The sequence below is a fragment of the Octopus bimaculoides genome, chromosome 8 (assembly GCF_046866305.1).
Source record: "Octopus bimaculoides isolate indiv1 chromosome 8, ASM4686630v1, whole genome shotgun sequence".
NCBI lineage: Eukaryota > Metazoa > Mollusca > Cephalopoda > Octopoda > Octopodidae > Octopus > Octopus bimaculoides.
The window spans coordinates 59,746,899-59,774,281 of record NC_142935.1 but is presented as its reverse complement, the minus strand read 5'-3'; the positions used below and the strand labels follow the sequence as shown (position 1 = coordinate 59,774,281).

The 27,383-nt window shown below is 34.2% G+C and overlaps 1 protein-coding gene across 1 annotated transcript in view; it reads right to left on the bottom strand.

The window, feature by feature from the left end:
* Positions 1–52: 52 nt before the first annotated feature.
* LOC106870912 (orexin receptor type 2) overlaps positions 53–27,383 on the bottom strand; it is a 355,965-nt gene continuing 328,634 nt past the window's right edge. The window contains exons 4-6 of the mRNA XM_014917147.3: positions 18,322–18,463; positions 11,112–11,224; positions 53–1,013 (exon numbers count right to left, since the gene is read on the bottom strand). Of these exons, the coding sequence (XP_014772633.1) occupies positions 850–1,013; positions 11,112–11,224; positions 18,322–18,463 (419 nt within the window). The 3' untranslated portion in view covers positions 53–849. The remainder of the gene's footprint in view (positions 1,014–11,111; positions 11,225–18,321; positions 18,464–27,383) is intronic.

Here is a 27,383-nt window from a genome sequence, read left to right as displayed (position 1 = left end):
CGTGTACACACAGGCTCACTCAAGTGTATATTATGACGCTAGCTTCGGTTAATTTTTTTTTAAGCGTGTAATTTTTTGAATATTTATTCTATGCGTCAGTATGCTTGCACCTTTGAGTATGCTCATGGTTTTTGTGTGTGTGTGTGTGTGTGTGTGTGTGTGTGTGTGTGGTGGGGATGATATGTGACCTACTATTAAGTGTAGTATTTTAGTAGGTCTTGTTGAAATGTTTCCTTTCCTGAAAAGAAAATACGTAGAAAAAAAGAAAAGGATGCAAAACATTCTTTTAAATTTGTAACCTTTCTCTCTTAGCATTGACATATGTCACATCCACCTCGGTTTTTCATGGTATTAATCATATTTTCCGGGTTTTAAAATATTGAGAGCAAGTGCTCTCAAACGTGAGTGTCAATCTTCATTCTAGATGTGGATTTTCAGTGCTTATGTAAGTTCATATACGTATTGGTACAAATGCATACATATATCAGTTCTTGTACACGCACACAGGAAACACACAGACACACACATGCATATACACGCATGCACACACGCACACACTTATACATACATGCGTGTATATATATGTAGATAGATTGATGCATACATATATTTACACACATATCTGCATACATATAAGATTTAATATCTCTTTCATTAGGAGTGCCTTAAAAGTAAACATTATATAGACGGTTGAGTAAAACAAAATATGTATTTATATACAATGCTTTCAAGGTCTTTCAATAATTCTTCGTTTTAGAAATAAGCAATTTTATTCGAAAGTTTGATATGTTTTTAAATGCATGTGTAAATACTATTATTCATTTGTGTTTATTTTCTTCCTCCAGTCTGTCATTCCTTCACCGATATCAGGGTAAATTGCTCTGTTTGGCAGTTTGTACGGCTGTAACTAATATTATAGCTTCCACCCGACTTTGGGCGTTGTGTGTGTTGTTCTTGTTCTAATGGCGAAACACAACACAGGCAAACAGACTTGAATTCTTTACGGAACTTCGCTGCAATAAAAAAGAAAGTAAATATATACAAATGTAAATTTAGAAAATTGTAAATGCATATATATGTGTGTGTGAGTGTCTCTGTGTGCGTGCGTAAGTGTGTGTAATAAAGATTTGCAATATATACACACACATGCACACACAAACACACACATAATACATGCCTCCATATATTTATATATGTGTGTGCGTGTATGTATATACACACATACATACATATATATATATATATATATATATATATATATATATATATATATATATATATATATATATATATATATATATATATATATACGCACACACATATATAGGTATATGTATGTATGTATGTATGTATGTATGTATGTATATAACACATACATACATTTCTAGAATCACTTCAAATAGGCATAACGATAGAAAACAAGAGCTGAGAAGAAAACCAGTGACCACCATATCTGATTTGCATCTTGTCCAATAAATTCTTACCTGGCTTGAATCCACACGTGCAGACACAGTTATAAACACTCGATAGGATTTATCTCTATTTGTTACTAGTAGTGAATAATTTTTATTTGTTTGATATTTACTATTAATTGTTGGTTGCTGTTATAAGTTTCAATATGTTTGAGAAAGAAAAACTTATCGTAACAATTTATACATCTGAACTACAGTTAATGCACCTTACGAAGTGTATTTCTAAACAGTTATAAATACATCTTCCAATGTTATGTTCACACAGTAGTAATATAGCAGATAATGTTTCATAGCTCATAGAATAATTATCACATCAGATTCATCGTACTTGTTGTATTGTACAAGAAGTGTATCTTCTTTTCAGATTTGCTGTCAATTTTCGAAAATTGAAAATTTATTGAAACTTTTAAAATTTGGTACATTAATGTAGTTTTCCAATTTGAATCTCAAGAGATATTTAAATTTTTCCAGATTTTTTTTTGTTTTTAAGTTATTAGGGAATGTACTTGCATGAGGCATAACGCAGTGGGACTGAGACCCGGGACCATAGGATAGAGAAGCAAACTTTTTACTACTGAGTCGCATATAATTGTCTACATTTTATATTATAATACAATAATATAATGCGTCGAACTGAAGGATTAGTCAATACAATTGTAAGAGTACCTCCTTTAACCAGAAATGCTTTGAGAGTAAACTGGATGTGTCGGTCAGCTAACCCAATATCGGTCTGTGTAAACTTCTATCATTCTGTTAAGTTAAAATTTTCTAGCGTAAGCTGAGTGCTGTTTGAATGATAACATGTAATATATGTTTGATTGCAAAGGTGTTACAGAGAATAGCTTTTGATTAAATTTCTTGTGCTATTTCTTGTGTATTTAGTTTATTCATGCATGTTGAACGTGGTAGTCAGGTGTGCATATTTAGGTGTTTCATGAATATGAAGTATATCTGGTGTCGATAAATAAATATCCAAGTGATAATGTTAGGCTTAGAACTCCACGTCGATTCCAGTCCTCCAGTTAACTAGCACGTCCATGCTGGTAGGCAGAAGCAAAGAGTTTCACTGAACAAACCGACAGAGGCATATTTTTGAGATTGCAATAAATTTAATCTTTCTATTGTTGTTGAAATGCTATGTAATGGGGAGGTAGTAAAACTAAAACTTTTTGAGAAAAGACAATAAATACTTAGGAGAACAAACAAAAAGACCCACACGCACATAGGTGTGCGTATATATATATACATACGAACACAAACATGACACACACACTTCGACAGTGTTTCAGTATCCATCTGCCATAACCACTCCAAAATTTGTTCGGCGTTGGGTTATAGTGAACCCGTGCCTACATGACTTATAGAGATCGCTCAAAGGGCGCATTCCTAAATCCTCAGTGCTAATTGGTCTAGAAGTGCCCTTACCCTCATCCCTCCCTTCTCCACTTTCGCCTGTCCTCACTTCGGAGTTTGTTGCCCGCTGTGATCTCCCTGTTCGGAAAAGATATAAAATGTGAAGAATCTCAAAGATGAATCAGAATGGAAAATGGATGTTTTGACATAACTTGTTTATTGGGATCGTCTCAAGAAACTCGTGATTTATTCCCTCCAACGCAGCCGTCAGCTCTATATTGTTTGTATGACGTGGATTTGTTGCCCATTTTTAAGACTGGGGCAATCTAGTGGGATAGGAAATTTTGGGGAAGAGAGCTAGCATCCAGTGATTTCCTCCCCATTGTCTTGGGGAGCTATCAGCGATAGAACAATAGACGAGTCAAAGATAATACGAGGCGGAATCCTTCCACAACATAATAGTAGCGACAAGAATATCACAGTGCCGACAATATCATACAAATGGACGAGGAACCACATCATAATTCTTTCGTATGTGCGAGGTCAAGTGTATATTCAAATACCAGATATCTATACGAGGGATTTTCTTCTAAAACATTTATAAAATGTATTCAAACCTTTTTCCCACAAAATTATTCGTGCTTTTCATGTAAAATACCAGGAAATGTACATTAATAGCCTCATTTCTTAGTTTACTTAAAATTAGGTTTGGAGTGTCAGTGAATTCTAAAAGATTATTTCTAGTCTACCAAACACGCAAAAATTTCTGCGTCAGAATTCCAGCAAATTCATGTATAGAAATAATTTCTTCAGAAGTAAAAGAATACCGAAATTGTTCAAATTACTGTATCTCTTTTTGAACCAGCTTCAAACAAATATATATATGTATTTTACGTTTTCTGGTGATTAACGTACTCACATCTAACGAAACGTTGTAGTGTCCCAAATAGGTAAACTGGTTTCAGTTCCTGAATACATGAAATTATTTTACGAACGTGAAATATTTTTTTTTCAAAACAACGTACATCTATTCCTTAAATTCCCGAAATGCTGAAAGGCAAAGATGATATCGGTAGAATTTTAACTCAAAACATGAAGACGGACGAGATACCACTAAGCATTTCACCCGGCTTACCACCTGAATAATAATAATAATAATAATAATAATAATAATAATAATAATAATAATAATAATAATAATAATAATAATAATAATAATAATAATAATCCTTTCTACTATAGACACAAGTCCTGAAAATTATCGTTTACATCGTTCTCAGTGTTTCACTGGTACTTATATTCACTCCAAAAGGAAGAAAGGCAAAGTCAACCTCGGTGGAATTTGAACTGAGAACGTAAACACGGACGAAATACCACTATGCATTTCAGGGCCAAATGCCGCTAGAAATTTCGTCCGGCCTGCGAACGATTCTGCCAGCTCACGAACTTAACAACATTTACAATAGCAATAATAATTCTTTCCACTAATTTCATAAGACCTGAAATTGTTGGGGAGGGACTATCGATTACATCCGCCTCAGTGTTTCGCTGGTACTTAATGAAAAGCAAAGTCGTCCTCGGCGGAATTTGAAACGAATAATAATAATAATAATAATAATAATAATAATGATGATAATATATATATATATATATATATATATATATATATATATATATATATATATATGCATATGTACATATGAATGCGAATATATGCCCACATACACGTACTCGCGGACATACATATATGCACGCATGTACAAAATATATATAGTATTTTTGTTTTCGTGTATATACAAAGACGCACACAGCTATAAATATTACGGTCAAAAGCAACTGTCCGTTACCAGAATTCATAAATAAATTTTAAAATTCAATGAATGAAATTAAGAGCAATTTTGCTGAGAATGCAATTTAACCTTTTTTTCCGTATTGATAAAAATTCAAGAGAGGAAAATTCAGTTTACTAATAGCCTTCATCTTCCAGCTAAATTCGTTTAAACAGCAATTAGTCACAAAGAGTATGTGACACAAAATAGTTGTGAGGGTAACAAGTTCAAATATTTCAAAGGGCACAATACTTAATGGACTTCAAATATTTCTGAACGAAACTTATGGAATTTTAAAGAAGTTATACTCTTTGTATTGTCAACGTTTGTAGTAGAATAGAATTTGTTAGATTAAATTTGTTTTGCTGCTCATATTTCATAGTTCAAACTTAGAAATCATCGAGTTAATGGAAAATATAAAATGAATAAATTAATACCTCTTGTTCTATAAAACTAAACTATTTTAATTTACATATATTGAATATTATTGAACTTGAAACTGTCGCATTGCTCGGCTGATTTGCACACTGCTGAGGAGACCCCAATTATAGCAGGAAATGGATTAATGGTGTTTTGCATCTCTTAGAATCTACTGAGGAAGATAAAATTTACGTCTTATGTCTATTGCAGCGATTCATCTCCCCGACCACACAAAACTCTCTCTCTGTGTATCTGCCTATTTCGTTCGCTCTTGTTCTCTCTTTCTTTATGCTACATATATGCATATGTCGCTACCTGTATGCATACGGTGTATTAGGGCAATCTCGTGGTCGCCCGTCAGACAGTTGGAGCTGGATGATCAAGTGCTTGAGGCATTTACACCCTTCTCTTCAATTAGCTACTCCCACACAATCCCAGCTTTGGTCTAAGATTCAGTTTCAGTCCCCTACTAACAGTAAAGGGCGCACGTACCTAGAAAGCCTTCCAGATGCCTAAAGAAATCCGGCAGCTTGGCTCCGGTAGGAGCGTAGACGGTTATCAGTGTCAAGACACTACCTTTACTATTGCTCACGTCCAGGACCACAAACTTCCCGTCCGGGTCCCGGAAGATCGAACTTACTTCGAGATCCAGTTCTTTCCACTCCACGTCTCATTTCCGGCAAACTAACAATTGCAAAGATCTGATAGTCAACGAACAATGGTGCTAGTGTGCGTGTTTTGGAAATCACTGTCTAACTGAAAGCAATTATATCCAATTCTAGAGATTAGAGGTCACTTGCTTCCAGAGTGACCGCAGGCTTCGAGGATTTAAAAGTCCTACTCTTAATATGGCAATTTTGGCAAGCTAAAGAGAGAAGGGAAAGGTTTACTTAGCTTCCGGTGTCTTCTGAAGGTCGGGTGGTTCGACTTCTATAATTGCTGGTTCTTTTTATTTTTGCTGTTGGGGGAATCCCTTAAAGAGCCGCAATGTGGGTTTTACGTCTCACGTCCTCTGGAAAGCTCTTTCGAATTTTTTGTGTAGGAGCCAAGAGACATTCTTACCAGAATTAAACCTTTTGGTACGCAAAATGTGTTCTATTCGAATTCAATATTTTGTGTCAAATTCAATATTTTGTGTTACGAGCGCCATTAGTCACTCGTTGTCTCTCCTGATGAGTACGAAGTTGTGTGTTTTGTGCTGGCATTGTTTAATCTGCTTGCTTGAATGTAGTGCGCGTGCTGTAAGTGTGGTGTCTACAGCTTTAGATGTGTGTGTGTGTGTGTGTTTGTACGGTGAATGTGGTGTCTGCAGCTTTATATGTTTATGTGAGTATTTATTTTTGTTTAGGTTGTTTTCGTTATCGTTGTTGTTGTTCTTGTTGCTGTTGTTAGTATAGGCTTTGTTGTTGCTGCTGGTGTCACTTTTCCTCTCGTTGTTGCTGTTGTTGCTATCGCTACTGCCACTGCAGTTGCTGTCTCCTTCGTTGTTGTTGCTACCACCACTACTACTGCTACGGCTGCTGTCACCTTTGCTGCTTCTGTTGTTGTCCCTGCTATTGCTGTTGCTTTGACTGCTACTATTGCTGTTATTATGAGGTGGACATTGTACCATAACAGTTTCGTTTTTTTATTCCATTTCAACTGTATTGTTGCCAATAAAGGAGGGGAGGCGAAAGAAATCTTCAGCAGTCACGAGATTCATGGGAGGGGTTGTTTTGCTTATTCTCAACTCTGCCAAGACCAGATCCGCCATCTTCTTTAGTTGTCTTTGATTAAATTAAATTAAACGCCGAGCAAACTTATTTGGTGGAACTAATATAATCCCTAGAGGGATTAAACAACCGTAGAAAACCAGTAACAGGTTCCTGGTGTTTCTGTTGACAGCTTGGAATAAAATAAATAATGCAAATAATTACCAAAACTGTGTTAATAGATATTTTATGCTGCACTCAACTAGAGCGTTTGAAAGCACGTCTTATGTATTCCTCGCTAAATAATGATGATGATAATACTCATAATAAAAATAATATTAATAATAATAATAATAATAATAATAATAATAATAATAATAATAATAACATAAACAACAACAACAACAATAATCATAATAATAGTAATAATAACAATAACAACAGCAATACTACTACTACTACTACTACTACTACTACTACTACTACTACTACTACTACTACTACTGATAATAATAATAATGATGACGATCATGATGAACATGAAGGTGTTCATGATGATAAAAACATTGAAAAACTCTGATGAGAAGATGTTAAACCGTGTGTTAAAACACAAAAACAAGGAAACATCATACTCAGTAACAAAACAGGCAAAGAAATAGGATCTTTTTTAAAACGGGGGGGGGGGGGCACATTTTTCATTAACGAAACACTTTGAAACTTGGAACACTGGTAGAATGTGTCATATAAAACATCTTTTTCTCTTAGTCTTCTTAAAAAAAAAAGAAATCCATAAGTTCTTCCATGTTAAAGTTGTCGTATTTCTGTAATTTCAACCAATCACTGACGTCCATTCAGCCGATATACATTAAGTGCCGACTACATAAACAAACGATTCTGAAACAATTAACCCTAACCCTAACCCTAACCCTAACCCTAACCGTAGGGTTAGGGTTAGGGTTAGGGTTAAAGCAAATTTAAAATGAAAAAAGCAAATAAAACGAAGGTATGGAGATTAAATACGCTTTACATCGCTTAATCAGCCAAAGGAGTAAATGTAAACAACTGAATACTTGTCAGTGATTGGTTGAAATTATCGAAATAAGACAATTTTTTACATGAAATAAATTCGAATACAAAAATATTTTTCTGTTCTATAACACAAAATAGATAAGTATACGAAGTTTGAAAGTCTTTCCGTACCAAAAACAGTACGTAAAACATTAATGAAAAATGTGGCCCCCGTTTTAAAATAGATCCAAGAAATATCTAAATGAATTCCAAATACAACAAATCCCAGAATGTGATGTAATGGAAAAAAAATCAGAAAAAGGTAAGCGTATGAAAACCCGTGCTAAATCTGCTGCCTTAGATATTCTTACTGATAAATGGCAAGAAAAACTTCTCCATGACAAATATCTAAAGAGAGCTAATAATGCCGATGTTGACAAAGCCCTTACGCATCAATGGTTAATGTCTTCTGGCTTAAAATCAGAGACAGAAGGATTTGTTATAACAGCCCAAGATCAATGCCTACCTACAAGGAGTTAACAGACCAATATATAAATAACAGCAGTAGTGTTTGCAAGCAACAAAATGAAACCATTTATCATGTTGTCTCTATGTGCAGTCTTCTTGCACCTACAGAGTATCTCAACAGGCGTAATAGAGTAGCACAGTATATTCACTGAGTAATTTGCAAAATCTTGGACCTGCACCATGATAAAGACTAGTGAGAGAACAAAACACATGCAGTGCTTGTAAATGACCACATTTCACTCCTCTAGAACGTCACCGCTCAAACTGATAAAAACATAGATACGAATAGGCCAGACATTATATTGAAGGACTTCAAACAAATATGACTGTCTCAATCGACATAAATGTATGTGTCAAGATTTACCAAAAACTGAGCTAGTATAGCGAACTTGAAATAGAAATTGGCAAAATGTGTAACCTCAAGACTAAATACCTGTTGTCATAGGTGCGCTACGAATGTTTTCAAAAGAAGATGATTGCTACCTAGCTCATATAAAAAATGGCAGAATTTTTTTTTAAATAGTGCTCTTTGGAACTGCCCATATACTACGTAAAATACCATCTATATAATCTCAACTTTTAAAACAGACTTATAATATTCTTATGTTTTCTTAAACATTCTCTAGAACAATATTGTGTGAAAATCCAAATATAGGGTACCATAGTCATAACATCAACTTGAACTTCTAACTTGTCTCTTGAGGTGTCTGGGTAAACTTGGAGTCAACTTGTACAAAAATAAAGCAAATCTCAAACATATAATAACTATAAAAACACGGAAGAAAATATTTGCAGACTAACAGATGCAAGTATTCCCACACATAAAATTATATCTGTAAAGTAATTTGACAAATTAAGTAAATATAAGGACCTGGAAATTGAAATATAAATATGTGGCATTTTAAAGTGAGAACTATTCCTGTTATTGTGGGTACAGTAGGTATGATAAGAAGGGGTTGTCAGAAACATCTAGATAATATCCCAGGAGAACCATGTCTTAGAGTAATCCAAAACATTGTGCTGACAAGTACTGCGTACAACCCTAGAAAAACCCTCTGAATTTAAATGTCTGTGTTGTATAATATCAAAATATTTCGCTACTGACCCTGCCACTTCTCCTCTCCTAAGTATTCAATCATGCTGTAACACCTCTTATCCTTCACACACCCTAGGTCGCAGGGCATGTCTTGGCAAGTGATTGTAACAAACATGCGGGTTAAAAGTAAATAATAATAATAATAATAATAATAATAATAATAATAATAATAATAACATTAATAGGAATCAAAACCACATAGGTGGTACTCACAAGAGCGACAGCATCACTTATAACTGAATAGAGGATAGGTGTGTCCTCTAAATAAAATATGTCTTGAGGAGAGCGTAGTCTACAAATGCACGGTTGTAATTCGCAGTCAAACTTAACATTACAGAGGCTGCTTTGCAGCGAGTTTTTAGCTACATTATTACAAAATTATTACGTAAGATTAAACGCAAATATAGAGAAAACTCAGCTTCCCTTAGCAAGTTATTCTGGTAACGTAGGAACAGCAAAACTAAATGTGACTTAGAATGGTCGACTTTAGCTACAGCTAAGCCGTATTAAATAGGACGAATGAGTTGCGAAATTGGGTGTTAGTCCAAATACTTACGTCAAAGAGTAACATAATTAACTGGAGCCAGGAATTAGAGACACGTTGTGAGCATTTCTATAATAAATCTTTCAGCAAGTTCCATTGATAACTATCAGTCCATAATGAGAGATAATGGTGAAGATGGGTTTAATGCCTAATGGATAAATGCAAGTTATCGAAATTATTCTATTTCGTCGTTATTTTTTAAATTTTTATATCATCTTTATTTCATTGAATTCTTTTTTTATTGTTTGCATTTATTTTTTTATATTATTGTCATTTTATTTTATCATTATTTTTCATTTTGCATTTTCCCTCTACTATCCTCTTTTGCTATAGCTTCCTTTACCTATTATTGCTGGTGGTTCTTTCATTCCATTTATCCATAATTTTGTCTAATACACTTCACTCTCAATATGATATCGTAGTAAGTACTCACTATTAAACATTTAAGCCAACCACAGGAATAAATTCGTAATATCAAATTTCAAAATATTATCTGGATAGTATTTGAACAGACGAAAAGGTAACTGTTTTGTAGTGTAATGACGCAATTACACACGCTAAGGCCACTAATACTTTCATTATTGTATCCTCTTTGTTTTCTGGCTATTCACATATCCATTCCACTTTTATTCTTCCATCTTGTTCCCCTGCTCTATTGTGTACCCCCCTTTCCTCTTCTTTTTCTTTCTTTCCGTTTTCTTTAGTCTCTCTCTTCCATAACGTTATTTAATTTTTATCTTTTTTATTATTCCTCTTCCACTGACCTGGTATTGCACCTTTTCGCCCGTCTTCCCATGCCTCTATCGTTCACTTTCATTTCTCTGCTTGGTTTTAGCGGTATACACCAAGTATCATAATGATAGCATTAATTCTTTCACTCTGTTCAATTTTTCTCAACCGGTCAATTGACCGGTTGAGTAAACGGATCGATGAAGGAACATCTAAAGACGATCGGAAACAGATGTAAGTCGATTTTACTACAATAAAGGAATATATAATAAACGTTTATATCTATCTATCTATCTATCTATCTATCTATCTATCTATCTATCTATCTATATATATATATATATATATATATATATATATATATATATATATATATATTCTTAATTGAATGTACAGTCTGACTCAAAAATTCGGGATATAAGCAAGAAAATATTTACTTACCACTCATAAAATTGTATATTATCGGATTTATGGCACTGTTCACGTAACACAGAAGACGAGAGATTAGCGAAAAGATTGATATGGCTTTCAAATTATTCGAAATGTTCGCATATCTGAAAATAAATTAAGGAAGGAAAAAACATAGACATGTTATTGTTATTATTATTTTGGTAGTGGGTAAATCTTAAATGCACAAATTATCAAATGTCAAGATCTTCGAGATTGGGTTTTAAGAAGAGAGGAAAATGTCCTTAGAGAGATAACATGGCAATAATGATTGCAAGAAAGGAGATTCCGCTAATACTCTGCATGTCGCCGGTATCTGAGATCAAGTATGTAATGGATTCAAAACAGAAACAATATTTCAGTGGGCACTCGGAGAGTTATCTTCTAGCATGTTTCATTTTGATGAATGTGGCTGCTTGCAAAGGAGCGGTTAAGTGGAATTGTAAAATCCTAGGCTTTGTGAAAAGTGATGGCACAATATTTAGAAAATTTAATATTTAATTTTTGTATGATTAATACTGCAATTTTTGTGTTCATTCATTATTATGACAGGTAGAAATGAAATACATCTTCTGCATAATTATAAGCGTTTATAACCTGAAAATTGTATCCATCGCCTGTCGTTATAGCCAACAACATACTGGCCATAGCAGTACGCCGTATAATGGAATCAAACTAAACCGAGTATATTGGGCGAGATAGTTTCTTTTGAACGAGACATCTGACGAGATACATCTACACTGGAGGATGCAACACAACCAATTTTATATAGGATGGGTAGAAATTAGCTCGGCATTAGAAATTGCTTATAGAATTTTTAATATCATTGTAATCACGACGAAAGTATTTTTTAAACAGACAACACTAATAGGAATTTTTTATATTTTTATTGTCTTATTTCTTATTTCTTATATTCCAGACGGCCCGTCGCTTCACTGTCCAGGAGTGAGCTAAGATAGCAGCACGTTTTGAAGTGTGGAATTCCGTTGTTTTGTTTAGAGATGGTGACGTGCATTTAAAGGTAAGCACGAAACACTACATTCAGAGACAATAAAAAATTGTCATGCAAAGCTGATGACCACAGGTTTGTGAACAATGCAGGAAGTGACCGATCAACCATATCCAGACCGGTGGAGGACGTGACAACAGTGCAGGAAATGTTTAATCAGAGTCCGCAAAAATCGGACTAATAAGACACACAATACGTACGGTGTTGCATAAAGAATTGAATTTCCGTCCGTGAAAACCCCATTACGTGCAGGAGATAAAACATGAATAGTGTGACCATAGAAGTCCAGAACTCCAAGAGGTTCAGATCTCGCTACATGCGATTTTTATCTGTGGAGTTACACAAAGGAGGACGTGTACAAGCAAAACCGCGCACACTGGAGAAGTTGGAGACTATACATATTTACAAACACACACACACACACACACACACACACACACGCCCGCAGATATATATTCTTTCACTCTTTTTATTGTTCCAGTCAGTTGACCGCAGCCATGATGGGGTACACCTTTAGTCAAGCAAATTAACTCCAGCAATTATTGCCTGTAAATCTAGTACTTATCCTGTCGCCCTCTTTTGCCGAACCGCTATATCACGGGGAGGCAAACACGCCAACATCGGTTCTCAAGCGATGCTAGAGGAATAAACATAGACGCACAATCACACGCACACACGCACATACATACATACATACATACATACACACACACAAACACACACACACACACACACACACACACACACACACACACACACACACACACACACACACACACACACACATATATATATATATATTTGTGTCCGATCATCTGTGTGTGTTTGTGAGAGACAGAGAGAGGGGCGATAGAGTGCGTGTATGCGTGCGTGAGTGTGGGTGCATTTATGACATTTCCTAGCCATGATTATATCTTTTACCTATATCATTTATCTTTTACTTGTTTCAGTTATTTGCCGGCGGCCATGCTAGGGCACTACCTAGAAATTTTAATCGAATGTATCCACCCGTTTACAATATATTTTCTAAACCCTACTTCCTACACTAGCGGCCTCATTGCCCAACCACTAAGTTACGGGGACGTAAACAGTCCATTACCGCTTGCCAAGCGGTTGTGGTGGGACAAACACAGGCACAAAAACATATATAGACACATATATACATATATAAGACGGGCTTTTTTCAGTTTCTGCCTACCAAACTCAGAGCTTTGGTCGCGCCGAGACTTTAGTAGAAGACACTTGTGTAATGTTCCACTCAGTCGGACATAACGCGGGACAGTGTGGTTCGGAAGCATTTTCTTACAACAAAAATATTTATATAATCACTGTAAATTTTACTTATACCTAGCGCATCCTACACAGAATTTAACCACTTTTTGAGCCCTTTTGCAGTGTCCTATGCTTGAAATTATAAAATATGACCGAAATTATAAAATATGTACCATTTTGACTGTAAATTGATGGTAGTAGATATGTGAAATGGTTTAACTGCTAATTTTAGCAAGTCAATTGAGCGCATAGGAGACCATGAACGGTTCGTTTCTATTTATTAGCTTAAACGATACAGACGGGCTCTGATGATTTATATAAGACAACCCTCTTCAATGTTATCTTTCCTTTCCCCAATACTCTGAAGTATAAGAAATGAAATTTGCATCTACATCGAGCAGATAGATGAAGCGACATCGTAGCTGTGACGTCATCCCTTTTGATAGACATGCCGTTTACTTTAGTTGCAACCATTATTTCTCTCTGGTATGTGATATAAACAAGAAGTACTGCTATTAAGACGTTGAGTCTAAGCAGTAGAGGACTAGAAACAGAATATATCAATCATCAACAAGATGAATATACTCAATTGCCCTTTCACATTGTTTATGCAGTAGATCACAAAAATGCCGAGGCGTCGTATAGAAAAGCCGATCATATATATACTGCCCAGTAATTATTTCCATCTACTATTAAATATAACAGAGATGTGGTTTGTAAGTGAACATCTGATGGAAAACTATTTACGGTGTAGGTAAGTTACTCCTTCAAATAAAAGGAAGCAATCCACCACTAGTTTTCACAGAGACGCACATGCGTGCATGTAATCATTCATACATAAGAGCACATATAGTTTCCTGTATGCAGATTTTTTTTTTAAATGCTTTTTATTTCTCCATTATTATTTATGCTTTCGTTCGTTTCTCGAACACGTCAAATGAAATTTTGTGAATGTACAAACAGCTTGTTCATTTATAACAGACAGGTGTTTTTTTGGGGGGGCGGGGGTTGTTTAGAAGATAACAATTTTTTTGTATTTTGGGTGAGGTTCTATGACAATGGAGATGGATAGATAGAAATATAGGTAGGTAGATAGGATGATAGATAGGTAGATAGTTAGATAGTCAGACACATAGACAGGTAGAGAGAGAAGTTCGATTCCCCTTCCTATTCACCATTCATTTATTTATTTCGTTATTTACCATTGTATTGGAATGGATTTAAGGACGATGACTTCTTCAAAAAAACAAAACAAAAAAAAAACAGGTAAGGTGTCGTTACTGTAAGTCTGTTTCCCTTCTTTCTCTCTTCCCCTTTCTTTCTTTTTCTCCTAATTGAGTTATATTTAGAGTACAAAATGTACTGTCTCCTCTTCTTTTAAACATTCAATTTTGGAGAGAATTTTTTGACAAAATGTAGTTCTGCATGAATAAAACATTAGTATAATATTTGCAAATAAAATTTTTTTAAAACTAAGCAAATACAAAAAAATATATATATAAATAGACAAATGGGACAAGAACGCAAAACATTCATCAGACGACTCAAAGAAAACAAGGACGGGTCATTCGGAGTTTTATTTCCTCAATCGAGTTCCAGATTATCTTTGCAATTTCGGCTGGTTATACTCGATATTGCTCCAATCTGGCCAGCCCCAAGGAAAAACCAAGCTGAGAGTACTAGACTCCTTGGAAGAAAACAGCGAATATATACGAAGACAATTACGAAAAAACGGAGAAATGGTACACAAATACGAATAACAGGACATTAACAACGGGTGTATTTCGACTAAGGACGAATTAAATTAAGCTGGCGTGTGTGGAAGTAAAGCCTTATGGCAGGGACATAAGTTTTGACAGACAGAGGGAGGGATATAGATGTTGCACGGATGGTAGTCGAACCAAGAAAAAAGTTTAGGCTTCGGCGAACAGCGGTCACGTGGGTTGAGAATAGAGAGAGATAGAGGCAGAGGGATAGAAGAATTAAGAGGGGCGCGAAAAAATGAAAGGGACAGAGGGAAGTGAAAGAGGAGGGAAGGTGAGCATGAAGAGAAGCCAGGAAATATGGGAGAGGGGGAACGAAAGAACGAATGGTGGAATGAACGAAGTGTAAAGGGGCTGATGGAAAGATGGAAAGAATGAAAGAATTGAAAGAATAATAGAGTCCTACAAAATTTAATATATACTTATATATAAGAGACCAAAGTATACGTACGCCGCTATATTTTTTTATATATATAAAAATAGAAAAAAAGGGCAAGAACGCAAAACATCCAGACAGTTAAGTGATACAAAAAAAGGGACACCAAAACATCCAGACAGACGATACAAAGAAAACAAGGACGAGTCATTCGGAGTTTTCGTTCCTTAGTCGTTCGCCCTCTCTCACATTTCTTGGCCTTCATTTCATGCACACCTTCCAGCATCTTTCACTTCACTCTGCCCCTTTCATATTTTCTCGCCCCCTCCTTAATTCTTCTATCCATCTACCTCTACCACTCTCTCTTCGCTCCCCACGTGATCGTTGTTTGGCCGAGCCAACCTTTCTTTCTTGATGCGACTGTCTGGATGTTTTGCGTTCTTGTCGCTTTTGTGTATTTTTGATATATGAGAATATATAGCGGCGTAGTACACTTTGGTCTCTTATATATATATATATATATATATATATATATATATATATATATATATATATATATATATATAATATAAATAATATATAATTATATGCCTATATCCATGCATATATGTGCATACCTACATCTATATGTATACATACATGTATATATGGGTACAGGACATAAAAAAAAACGTTAAACACATTGAGAAAAGAACACATGGAAAACGAACGTTTTTCGAACAACGAAAAAAAAAACAGACAAACGGGACATGCAACATAAAGAGTATACCCCTTCGTCAGTTGTCCCCGTTTCATCTACTCCAATTATATACGCTAATCTAGGACTTCCAAATGCTACATATATATATATATATATATATATATATATATATATATATATATATATATGCATATGCATATATGTTTAGATGTGTGGAGGAGCTTGGCTTAGAGGTTAGGATGTTGGAATCATAATCGTAAGATTGTACGTGAGATTCATGGACCGAGAGATGCGTTATGTTCTGGAGTAAAACATTCTATTTCATGATGCTCGAATCCAGATGGCAAAAGAATTAAAAATTAATCCTCTAATCGACCCGTATCATGACCAGGTAAAAATATGTATGTCAGAGAAACTTGGAAATCAGCCCCATACCTCTTACGGCATAATGTGGAGTAACGATATAGATATATCAAAATGTATGTAGAAGTATACACATTCCTTGTTTTCGTATGGACATCGTCTACCGCCTTATTTCACCTAGTAAACGAGGAAATTGATTTTGCAACAAATTTCACCCTGTAATTACAATTCAGTCACATCGTAGATAATTCGAAAATGCACAGGTGATGTTCACATTGCTCTTTTAAAACAATATGTAATTTAAATGTATATATATCGGCTGTCTCCTGTGACGATTAAGCCTCTCGAATTCCATTCAGAGGATACAGGTCAACTGGAGGATTTTATATCAAAAACCTGTCCATTTTATCATTCATTGAGATCGAGCCTGACATTATGGAAAGCAAAGAACATTTTATCTGTGGATATTATTATTTTGAATTTCAGTGTTTTTATAAAAGATTTCATAAAAATGAAATTTTATATAAGTAAATTTAACATTAATCAAGCTGTGTTCGATGTAAGGTTACTGAAAAGTCAAAAGAGTGAACGCACATAAATGAAATTTGCGAAATACAAATTGTCCAAATCAAGTTTTCCAATTATTTCAGATTGCAATTTCAAAATTGAACTAGAAAATTAGATTTTCATAACACACACTCTTTCATACTTTTGTAACTATATACATCCACCCTAGTAACTCTCAATGTTTTATCAGTAATGATATACATGTATCTTTCATTGTAATGTAGAAAATTTGGGGCACAGCTTGATGGTTTTATTCGAATAAATCGACCTCAGTATCTATAATTTTAAAGCCGGAATTTCTTTCGTCTACATACTATTCGGAAACGTTGAATTGCATAAGGAAACATACACCAGATGTCAAGCAGTAGAGTGGAGAGACAAATATAATTACAAAAATGAACACACGCACGTATATACATGTATATTATATTATTTATTATTTCAGTCATTTGACTGCGGCCATATTGGAGCACCACTTTAAAGTGTGTTAGTCAGAGAAATCTACCCCAAAACATTCTTTGTAAGCCTGCTACTTATTCTATCGGTCCTTTTTGCCAAAGTTACAGGAACATAAGTACATTAGCATCGGTTGTCAAGCGATGGTGAGATGGGGGACAAACAGACATACACACACGTAAATATATGCATATACATACATACATACATATATATATATATATATATATATATATATATATATATATATATATATATATATATATATATATATATATATAGAGAGAGAGAGAGAGAGAGAGAGAGAGAGAGATACGACGGACTTCTGGCTGGTCAAATGTTAAACGATATTCTGTGAACAGAATAGTGTAGGGATATTATATATATATATATATATATATATATATATATATATATATATGTGTGTGTGTGTGTGTGTGTGTGTGTGTGTATGTCTGTGTGTGTGTGTGTGTGTGTGTAATATGGGGATCAATGGTAGATGTGTCGAATCACTTCTCGTGATTACTAATAAGATCTTGTATATTCCTTCTTCCGTCTTTCATTTTCTATATGTATATAATATATATATATATATATATATATATATAGATATAGTATTTTCTTCCAAGCAGTTTTTCGAGGAATTGTTGAAAGTTGTGAGTATGTTTCAAATAAATACTTGTCCGGATGAACCTTACCTGACAATATTGAGAATATGAACTGGCAAATTGCATATTCCAAAGACAATGACAACTGTGATCAACATCTTGGCCGCTTTTCGTCTCGTCTGCAGCTGAGCATTAGTGTTTGGGTTTCGATTTTCAGCCATTAATCTGTGGCCTGCAATATTGGATTTTAGATTTATTTTAAACATCAGCAACATTGTAAAAATATTTACCATAATATATATAGCAGCCTCCTGAAACTTACTTAAATAACACTTTTAAAGAACAGGTTGAAGTGAGTTCCTGCGTGTGTGCGCGAGTACGACTTTCCACAAGGTGTATATGAATGTATACGCATACACAAATATTTACATATAATCAGGAATATACACTCAGACACGTTCGAAAATTCACAAACAGATGCACACACACACACACACACATACATAGCATACAGATACGTGTATTGAAGGAAATTTACATTAATAGTATTAAATATTTTACTGTTACATATTTCACTGCACCCCATGTAAATATATATATGCATATGTCAGTGAATATATATATGCATATGTCAGTGAATATATATATATATATATATATATATATATATATATATATATATATATATATATATATATATATATATATATATATATATATATATATATATATATATGCATATGTATGCGAGCACGTGTGTATATGCGGCTGATAGTTTGTTGTTGTGGTTGTTGTTGTAGGTGGTGACCCCATTTTTGTTGCTCTTGTTGTAATGACTTTTGTTACAGGTGGATGTAGTTGCTGTGGATGATGTAGCTGTTTGTGTTGTGTTTTCTGCACTTGATAATCGTTTTGACCTTGTGTTGCTAGTAGTGGCTGCTTTCTGTTAACTTTCATTTTCTGATGTTGTTGGGGGAGCCAGCTTTGAGGTGAGAGTGCTTTCTCAAATAGTAGTTTCGGGAATATTACCCCTAATTACCACCATCTATTGCTGTCCAGCTGCGATATCTGTTATGGCGGTGAACCTCAGTTTTAACCTGAATTAAAATATCCAGGCTATCCCTCTTCAATGTCCTTTACGCAATCTTTGTATATCAAGAATCATGAGAGTATTTGCCAAGACTGTTGTGGTGATGTCCTTTTATGCCACCAAAACTTATACGATTTACGATGCGAACCAGGCACCCCATCTATCTCCAATTTCCACTGCAGTATCTAAAGTCTGAACAGAATAACAGAATAACAAGCTGCTTAACGAATCACCTCAAAGCTACCTAGATACCTACCGAAATCAAGTTTCCAGCCCTCACATTCTGGTCCATGGGTAGGTTTCTTAAGTTTCACCTGTGTTTATGCCTTCTCGACATCGCTATCTATGACAAATACCGAAATATTTCATACATTTGAAAACATATTTAACTCTATATTCAGAACACATATAAGCTTGAAATTATTAAGGACTGTAAACTTATATGTGACATTTCACAGCAGGGCAAAAACTCATCCGCACACAAAAATACGAATAACTATTCTGCAGTGAGGCTGCTAGTTATGAGAAACCGCTGCGTAAATGATGAAAGGTACAGGAGTGCATACGTAAACGTCAAGGGCTGACTAGAAGATTACATCATTGTACCTCTCTTCTCACCTCAGCTCCCTCTATCACATTTTCGTATCCATTTCCGTTTTATGTAGAGAACTGAGTCTGACCGCTAAAGTATGACTATGTCCACTATCCTCTAATTTCACCGTTAGATCTAGAACAGCAGAAAGCCGACACGCGTAATTTGAAGTAAGTTTCATGCGTATATGTTGGTCAAGTGGATTCCCACTTATGTTTTTATTAACAAATTGACGATGTATTTCTATGGCTCTTCACATGGTAAGCGTTACTGCATGTCTCGGTCTGAAGACTATAGAGAATACATAAATGAAACTAAGTAGAGTGGAATGCGAATATAAAATTCTGCAACAATTACTGTGAAGCGCGGAAATGAAAGACGAAGATAAGGAAGATTTGATTGTGGCACAGATCAGAGACTCTTCTCCAGAATACCCGAAATGCTTATCGTAATCCCGACGAGAGAAATTGCTGAGCATGTGAAGAAAACGAGAAGGCGGCAGCAGCAGGAAGAAGAGATGATGAAGAAGAAGAAGAAGAAGAAGAAGAAGAAGAAGAAGAAGAAGAAGAAGAAGAAGAAGAAGAAGAAGAAGAAGAAGAAGAAGAAGAAGAAGTGAAAGAAGAGGAGAATAAGGAAGTGGTAAAGAAAAGAAAGAAAAGAAGTTTATGGCAATAAAAAATATCTAGCGAAGAATAATGAAAGTTTCATAAAAATAGCTAAATGTGCGAACAAAGAAGAAAACCATTTCATTTTCACGTAAGCCAGCGGATATAACATAACATCTGAAATGACAGATAGAAGAAATGGGAAAGTAAAAACAATAGCAAAAGTTTGAAGAGGTTAAAGATAGGTTACGGAATCCCATGCTGTAGTGATGGCAAGAAAAGTATCAGCATTGCCAATACCTGGAAAAGCTAAAAACGGTGGAAGTAAACAAAACAGTATAAACAATAAAAACAGCAAAAACAAACAAACAAAAAGACAAAAAAACAAAAAAACAAAAAACAAAGAAAAACATAAAGTTAACACAATGTAGTACTGGGTGAGAAGCGAAGGATTGAAATATGAGACTGAAAGATTCTTCGAAGTAGTACAGAAGGAATATTACATTTAGATGCATTAAAAACTTCTGTTTATATGCACAGAAACCAAGCCGATATTCTGAACGAAAAACAGAAATGTGAAGCTATAAACATGATGAGAAAAGATGGGAAAGAATAAAAATGTAACAATATTGATGTGATATGCCAATCCACAACGACAGGTAGATGAACATCAATCAACAGGAACTTGGTTAAAAATTCTAGTTGCCTTTAATCACCCCATTGTAATCCCATATCCCAGAGCGCTAGTTTTTACAAAATTCATATTTTATAAATTAAAAACATAATGTGTAATATAAAAATAAAAACTATAATGGCCCTGTTTTTTGTTTCTTAATATGTATTTGCATTAAAATGCGTAATGGAGAGCTTGAAGCAGAAAATCGAAACTAAACAAATATATAAATGTTTTATTATACGGGAAAGTCAAGTTAATTTATTACTGAAAATATGAAAAATTGCTTTGTAATTCATCTCTGATTTTAGACTTATCGATATCTACCATGCTACAAACTCATACATTGGAGTATAAAACTGTATTCATAAAATGTCAGGGACTTTTCCAATTTTTATTCATCCTACTATCTTCTCTCTCTTAGAAGTGAATTTATTATGGCTCGTTTCATAAATATTAGCACTGTCTTTGAATTAGTATATAGAAATGTTATCAAAGATTGTCATTTTTACAATATTAACCCTATGGACTGCAACAGAGTGGACGCCAAAAAATGTACCCCGAAGGTGAGATGGTGTATAATGGATGACAGATTAAGTGCATCGTTCAAGAAATATTAATCCGTCAGGAGTTATACTTAGTTTCCATCTACCGGAATTTCGTTACAACTCTGTATTTTTTGTCCTGGGATATGATGGGAAATATTTGCACGAAATGCTACACATTGGATCAAAATCCACCTATGTGCTAATGAAGATATTTCTGAAGCAGCTGAAAGTAGACTGCTGTATAACATGTTGAAGGGCATGGGGGCAATGAAGAATTTCTTAAGTGAAAAAAAGAAAACAAATATTAATGATATCATCAACTGTGTATGCTACTTGTATTATGTATAAAGGCTCTATTACAAAAGAAACTGTTTCGTTTCAATCTCCAGTCTTACGTGATGCGTTTAATTGAAGTAAATGTCATCGCGTTTGTTTATATCTTTACACTACATGAAGCATAAAAATAAAGAATTACTATTTTCCGATAGTGCTTTGGATTTGCGAAAATGCATGTAAACGTGCATCGAAAGATGATTATGTTTGTTACATAAACTTGGCTGTATGGTTAAAAAGTGCAATTCCTAACTATATGCTTTAGAATACGGCCACATACTATTGCATCGTCTATAATCATGGAGGCAGAAAGCGCGTAATATTCCAACGGAAAGAATGAATCTCTAATACAAATGTTTAATCTTCTGCTCAACATGTACACTATTTAAGACGCTAATTTAGCCTGAAGGTATCATGAATGGACCGTTTGTCTGCTGAAATAATCCAATGTGTAGGTAGTTCCGTTTGCCTATAAAACAACTGAAATAGAAAACGTGAAATGTGACGAAGATCCATTTATATTTAGTCACTTATATGCATGTTGTATATTTTGGTTTTATTGAATGTTTACACAAATGTGTAGAATGAACAAGAACTTTGACATGCCTTGCGTCAAACATAAAGAGATTATCATACTTTTGAAAACAAACTTAGATATTCATTTCTAGGAATTCCATTGATCACTAAATATATTTTATAATTATTTTCAGTCAACAATACGTGGAAGCAGGCTGCAGAATATTATATTATTCATCAACCTTAGATTAACACAATGGCCTTTATACGAACAATCACGCATAGATGACGTATTAATGAAAAGGTTTTATGCTTTACACAGTCATTGAGTTGCATTACAATACTGATTATTTGCCGCTTTACCATTAATATGAATGTCCATACAGAATACATAATAAACGTATTTCTCTGAATAATTCCACTATGTATTCTACACTATGTTCATTAAAAGTGCAGTTCACACTAAATTACATCTACTTATATCAGTATTATGTTCCGCATTTCCTTAGTACATCTCCTTTAACAGAATTAGTATTTTCATTGCTGATAGGATAACTGTAGAGAATATTTGAAATCATTTGTGTGATTACATGACATTTTATCATCTCCGATGTGTTTATACAAGAGCTGCTGAAATAGCGCGAAGAGCCTATTTTTTTCAGAAATCGAAGACATTATGATGGTAAAAATTGTGGTTTTTTCGTTTAATCATTCTACAGGAATTATCAATGAATTGGCATAAAATTAGCTGCCACCTACGGTAACATATACTAGGTAACATATACTAGGCTTTCGATAATTGTTTTCAGAGTCTGTGTAGGCTAAAGCTGACATAAAACATCCAGAGGACCCTTCACACTTGACGCAGGGTCACAATCTGGTGATGATGCATTGACTTAAGAATGACATGGCCGCACTAGAAACTGGTTCAATATTATAAGAGATGAATGCAAGATAAAGTTTCTTCCTCAAGTTCGCCACTTCCAAGTATTGAATTATCCACCCTCCATAATCAGGAAGTGAATATGTTTACCACTAAACCTTCATAATATCTTTGAAACCTACTATCGGTTTCAGCAGACAACTTTTTATGTTTAAATAAAAGATTTGCTGAAGTATTTTCTAATGAACACTTAAATTTAAAATATAAAACAGTAAGAAAGCAACTGCACTACAGGACCACATCTCAATAACAATATTTTATTTCACTCTTACCGTTATCGTTGCTTTTTATCTTTTACTTCTTTCTGACATTACATTGCAGCCACGCTTATGCACCGCCTTGAAGAATGAACCAATCCTAGTACTTATTTTTCTTTAAGCCCGGCACTTAGTCTGTCGGTCTTTCTTACCGAAGCCTTAGATGTGGGGACATCTAACACACTAAGATCGGCTGTCAAGCGGCCGTGACGGATGGTCAGAAACTCCCTCTCCATATCTCTTTCTTTCTTCCCTTCTTTCTTTCTTTCTTTCTTTCTTTCTTTCTTTCTTTCTTTCTTTCTTTCTTTCTTTCTGTCTGTCTGTCTGTCTGTCTGTCTGTCTGTCTGTCTGTCTGTCTCTGTCTCTCTCTCTCTCTCTCTCTCTCTCTCTCTCTCTCTCTGAAACACACACGCACACACATATAAATATACAACGGGCTTGTTCCAGTTTCCGTCTGCCAAATCCACTGAGAAGTCTTTGGTCGGTCTGATGCTATAGCGGAAGCCAACAGCCCAAGGTGCTACTCAGTGAGATTGAAACTGGTACAATGTGGCTAGAAAGCAAATTTCCTACTACATAGCCACTTCTGTGCTTGAAATACTTCATATACCTCTCACGAGATTCGAACCCAATTATCCCCAGTTTAGGAGGCCGGTTTCTCATCCATTGATTAATATTCACAAATTAATTAAATCTATCATAGCGTCATCTTGAACACTTTATTGAAAACATGAAATATAAAGACAAGGTGATCCATGACACAAAGATAGTGTCGGCTTGAGTAGTAAAAATGTTGGAAGGATGTAATTTCACTAAAGATATCACAATAAGTCTTCGTAAAAGAGCTAATGAGGCAGATTAAAAGCTTCGGTTGTAAGAGCTGCATAAGTCGTGATATTTTCACCATTATTGGCAGACGAACTAAATCTAGAAAGAAATATAAAAAAGCATTTGAAAACTGGTTGTAAAAACAACAGAAATTCTTTCTGGTTTGGTAGCTGCATTAATGGTAAAGTACTAGAAACATTGCATTGATTCCGAAATTCCACGTATAAATCACTTGAATTCCAAGCAGCTAGGGTAATTATATTCTAAAAAGTGCCAATTCGATGAAAGACAAATAGTGAAATATGTTAGTGTGCTGAAAAGCAACATTAGTCTTTGAAACAGTCGTCCTTCGATAAAAAGAAAATAATAATAAATTGGCAAAATATTATATATTTATTCTTTTCTTAATATTCTTGTATTCTTCTGCGATTTTAATGGGTACTCTATAGGAATGCGTCAAATGCCGAGGAATTGCCTTCAAGTAATTTCACTGAATTTCTATCGAACTCAATAATTTTTAGAGTATTTATATAAATATTACAAAGAAAAGGTAACAAAATATTAAAGCATAAAGTTAAGTAGAACAATATATTGAAAAGGAATTATTACTCATAATAATAAGTAATAATGGTCTGTATAAAAGTACATTTGAGACTGCTATCTTAGAGACCGATGTCGTGTTAGTCTTTCGTAAACTTGTATATATAATGTTATATCGTATATCAGAGTACAGCACGCTCTCTTTATAAAATAACTGTGACAGAAAAGAACAAGAGAAAAAGTATTCAATTTTTCATAATATTGGTTTAAACTGTAGTGAAATGATCCGTGGGACAAGAGGGCTAAGAAGTCCGTAGTCCATAGTCACACTATGAAGGAGTGAGGTGAGAGCCGAGAAATGTTGCATACGTTAATTCCTAATGCTTCTTCCTTACAAGTGCATTGTTTAGTTCCAGGTAAAATGACACCTGATTGTTTTAAAAGAATTAACAAAATTGACTAATTGCAATTTCTCTGGAAAATCAACAAAATTTAGCAGAATTTTGTTATAAAGTACCTGCATGAAATGCGATTAGTCCAGAACTACATTTATGCTGACATAGCTGCTATATTAGGGGACACATCAAGAGTGCAAAAGTGGGGGGAGATGCTTGAAGGCAACCCAAGGTCTGGACTTCCTGCAACTGCCACTACCACATAAACCATTGATGGTGATAGATGACATGCGCGATGGACTATAAATTAAATAGCAAATACGAGAGAGTTAAGAATGTAGTTCTATATTTAAGAGATGAGGAATTGAGGAATTTGTATTGAGGTATTTTTCGATCTTCTTCTTCTTCTTCTTCTTCTTCTTCTTCTTCTTCTTCTTCTTCTTCTTCTTCAGGTCACTGCGTGTAATCGAACTCGCAATCGTGGGTTAGTAGCCCGCGTTCTTAACCACTACACCCACGGGCATATGGCGTCGTGGTTAAGAGCACGGAGTACTAACTCCAAGATTCCGATTCCGATTCCAAGCAGTTACCTGAATAATAATAATAATTATAATAATAATAATAATAATAATAATAATAATAATAATAATAATAATAATAATAATAATAAAAATAATAATAATAATAATAATAATAATAATAATAATAATAATATCGAAAAATACTTTAGGAATGAAAACCCAGGTTCGAAATTTCTCCAAGACACTTGATGACGGCTAAAGGGTATATCATCCGAAACGTTGTGTTAGCAACAAACAAGATAAGGACAAATATCTGTGAAATGTAAATATTGTAAATAGAGTTGAGAATATTATGCACAATGAATATTGGAACGACGAAGTTTTATGCCCTGTGGGTTTCACGTCTCTAACAGCTGATCAAAACGGCAGCATAGGAAGTCATAGGAAATTCTAATATTCCTTCAGGCAGATTCAGATTGTTTAGCAAATATGCTAGAACAGCAACACCGATAGATGAAGTGTGATGACCGATAGGGTGTCTATGTTGAAAATTAAACTCGTTTGGTAACATTCGATGAGAGTATATTGCCAAGCCTTTGAAAATTTGAGACGACCCTCATAAAATGGATTTCGATTTGAATCTAATACGATTATTCAAAAGCAATTGCGGTAGGTGTAGTTGCGGTGATACTGACGTTACTCATTTGCCCGTCTTCTCAAATTGATCACTTCTATATTGGCTTCAAACAAAACGCATTTGAATTTGCAAGTTATATAACGAAAGAACATAAAAGCGCATCAATACATAATGGATTTGATGTCAAACTCTATTATGTAATAATGCTATGTTGAAATGGATTCGTACACAAGTATAGAATGATTGAGATAGATCCTAAATTGCAATGTAATCGTAAACCTTCAAAATTATAACATCACATTGCCTCTGAAATTATCCAACATACAATAACCCCCAAAGAACAACGACTAAAATAGTTATAGAATATATATATATATATATATATATATATATATATATATATATATATATATATATATATATATATATATATATATATATATATATACATATATATATATATATATATATATATATATACATATATATATATATATATATATATATATATATATATATATATATATATATATGTATTTATATATATATACATACATACATACACATATATATTTATGTATATACATATATATATATATATATATGTATATATATATATATATATGTATGTATATATATATATATATATATATATATATATATATATATATATA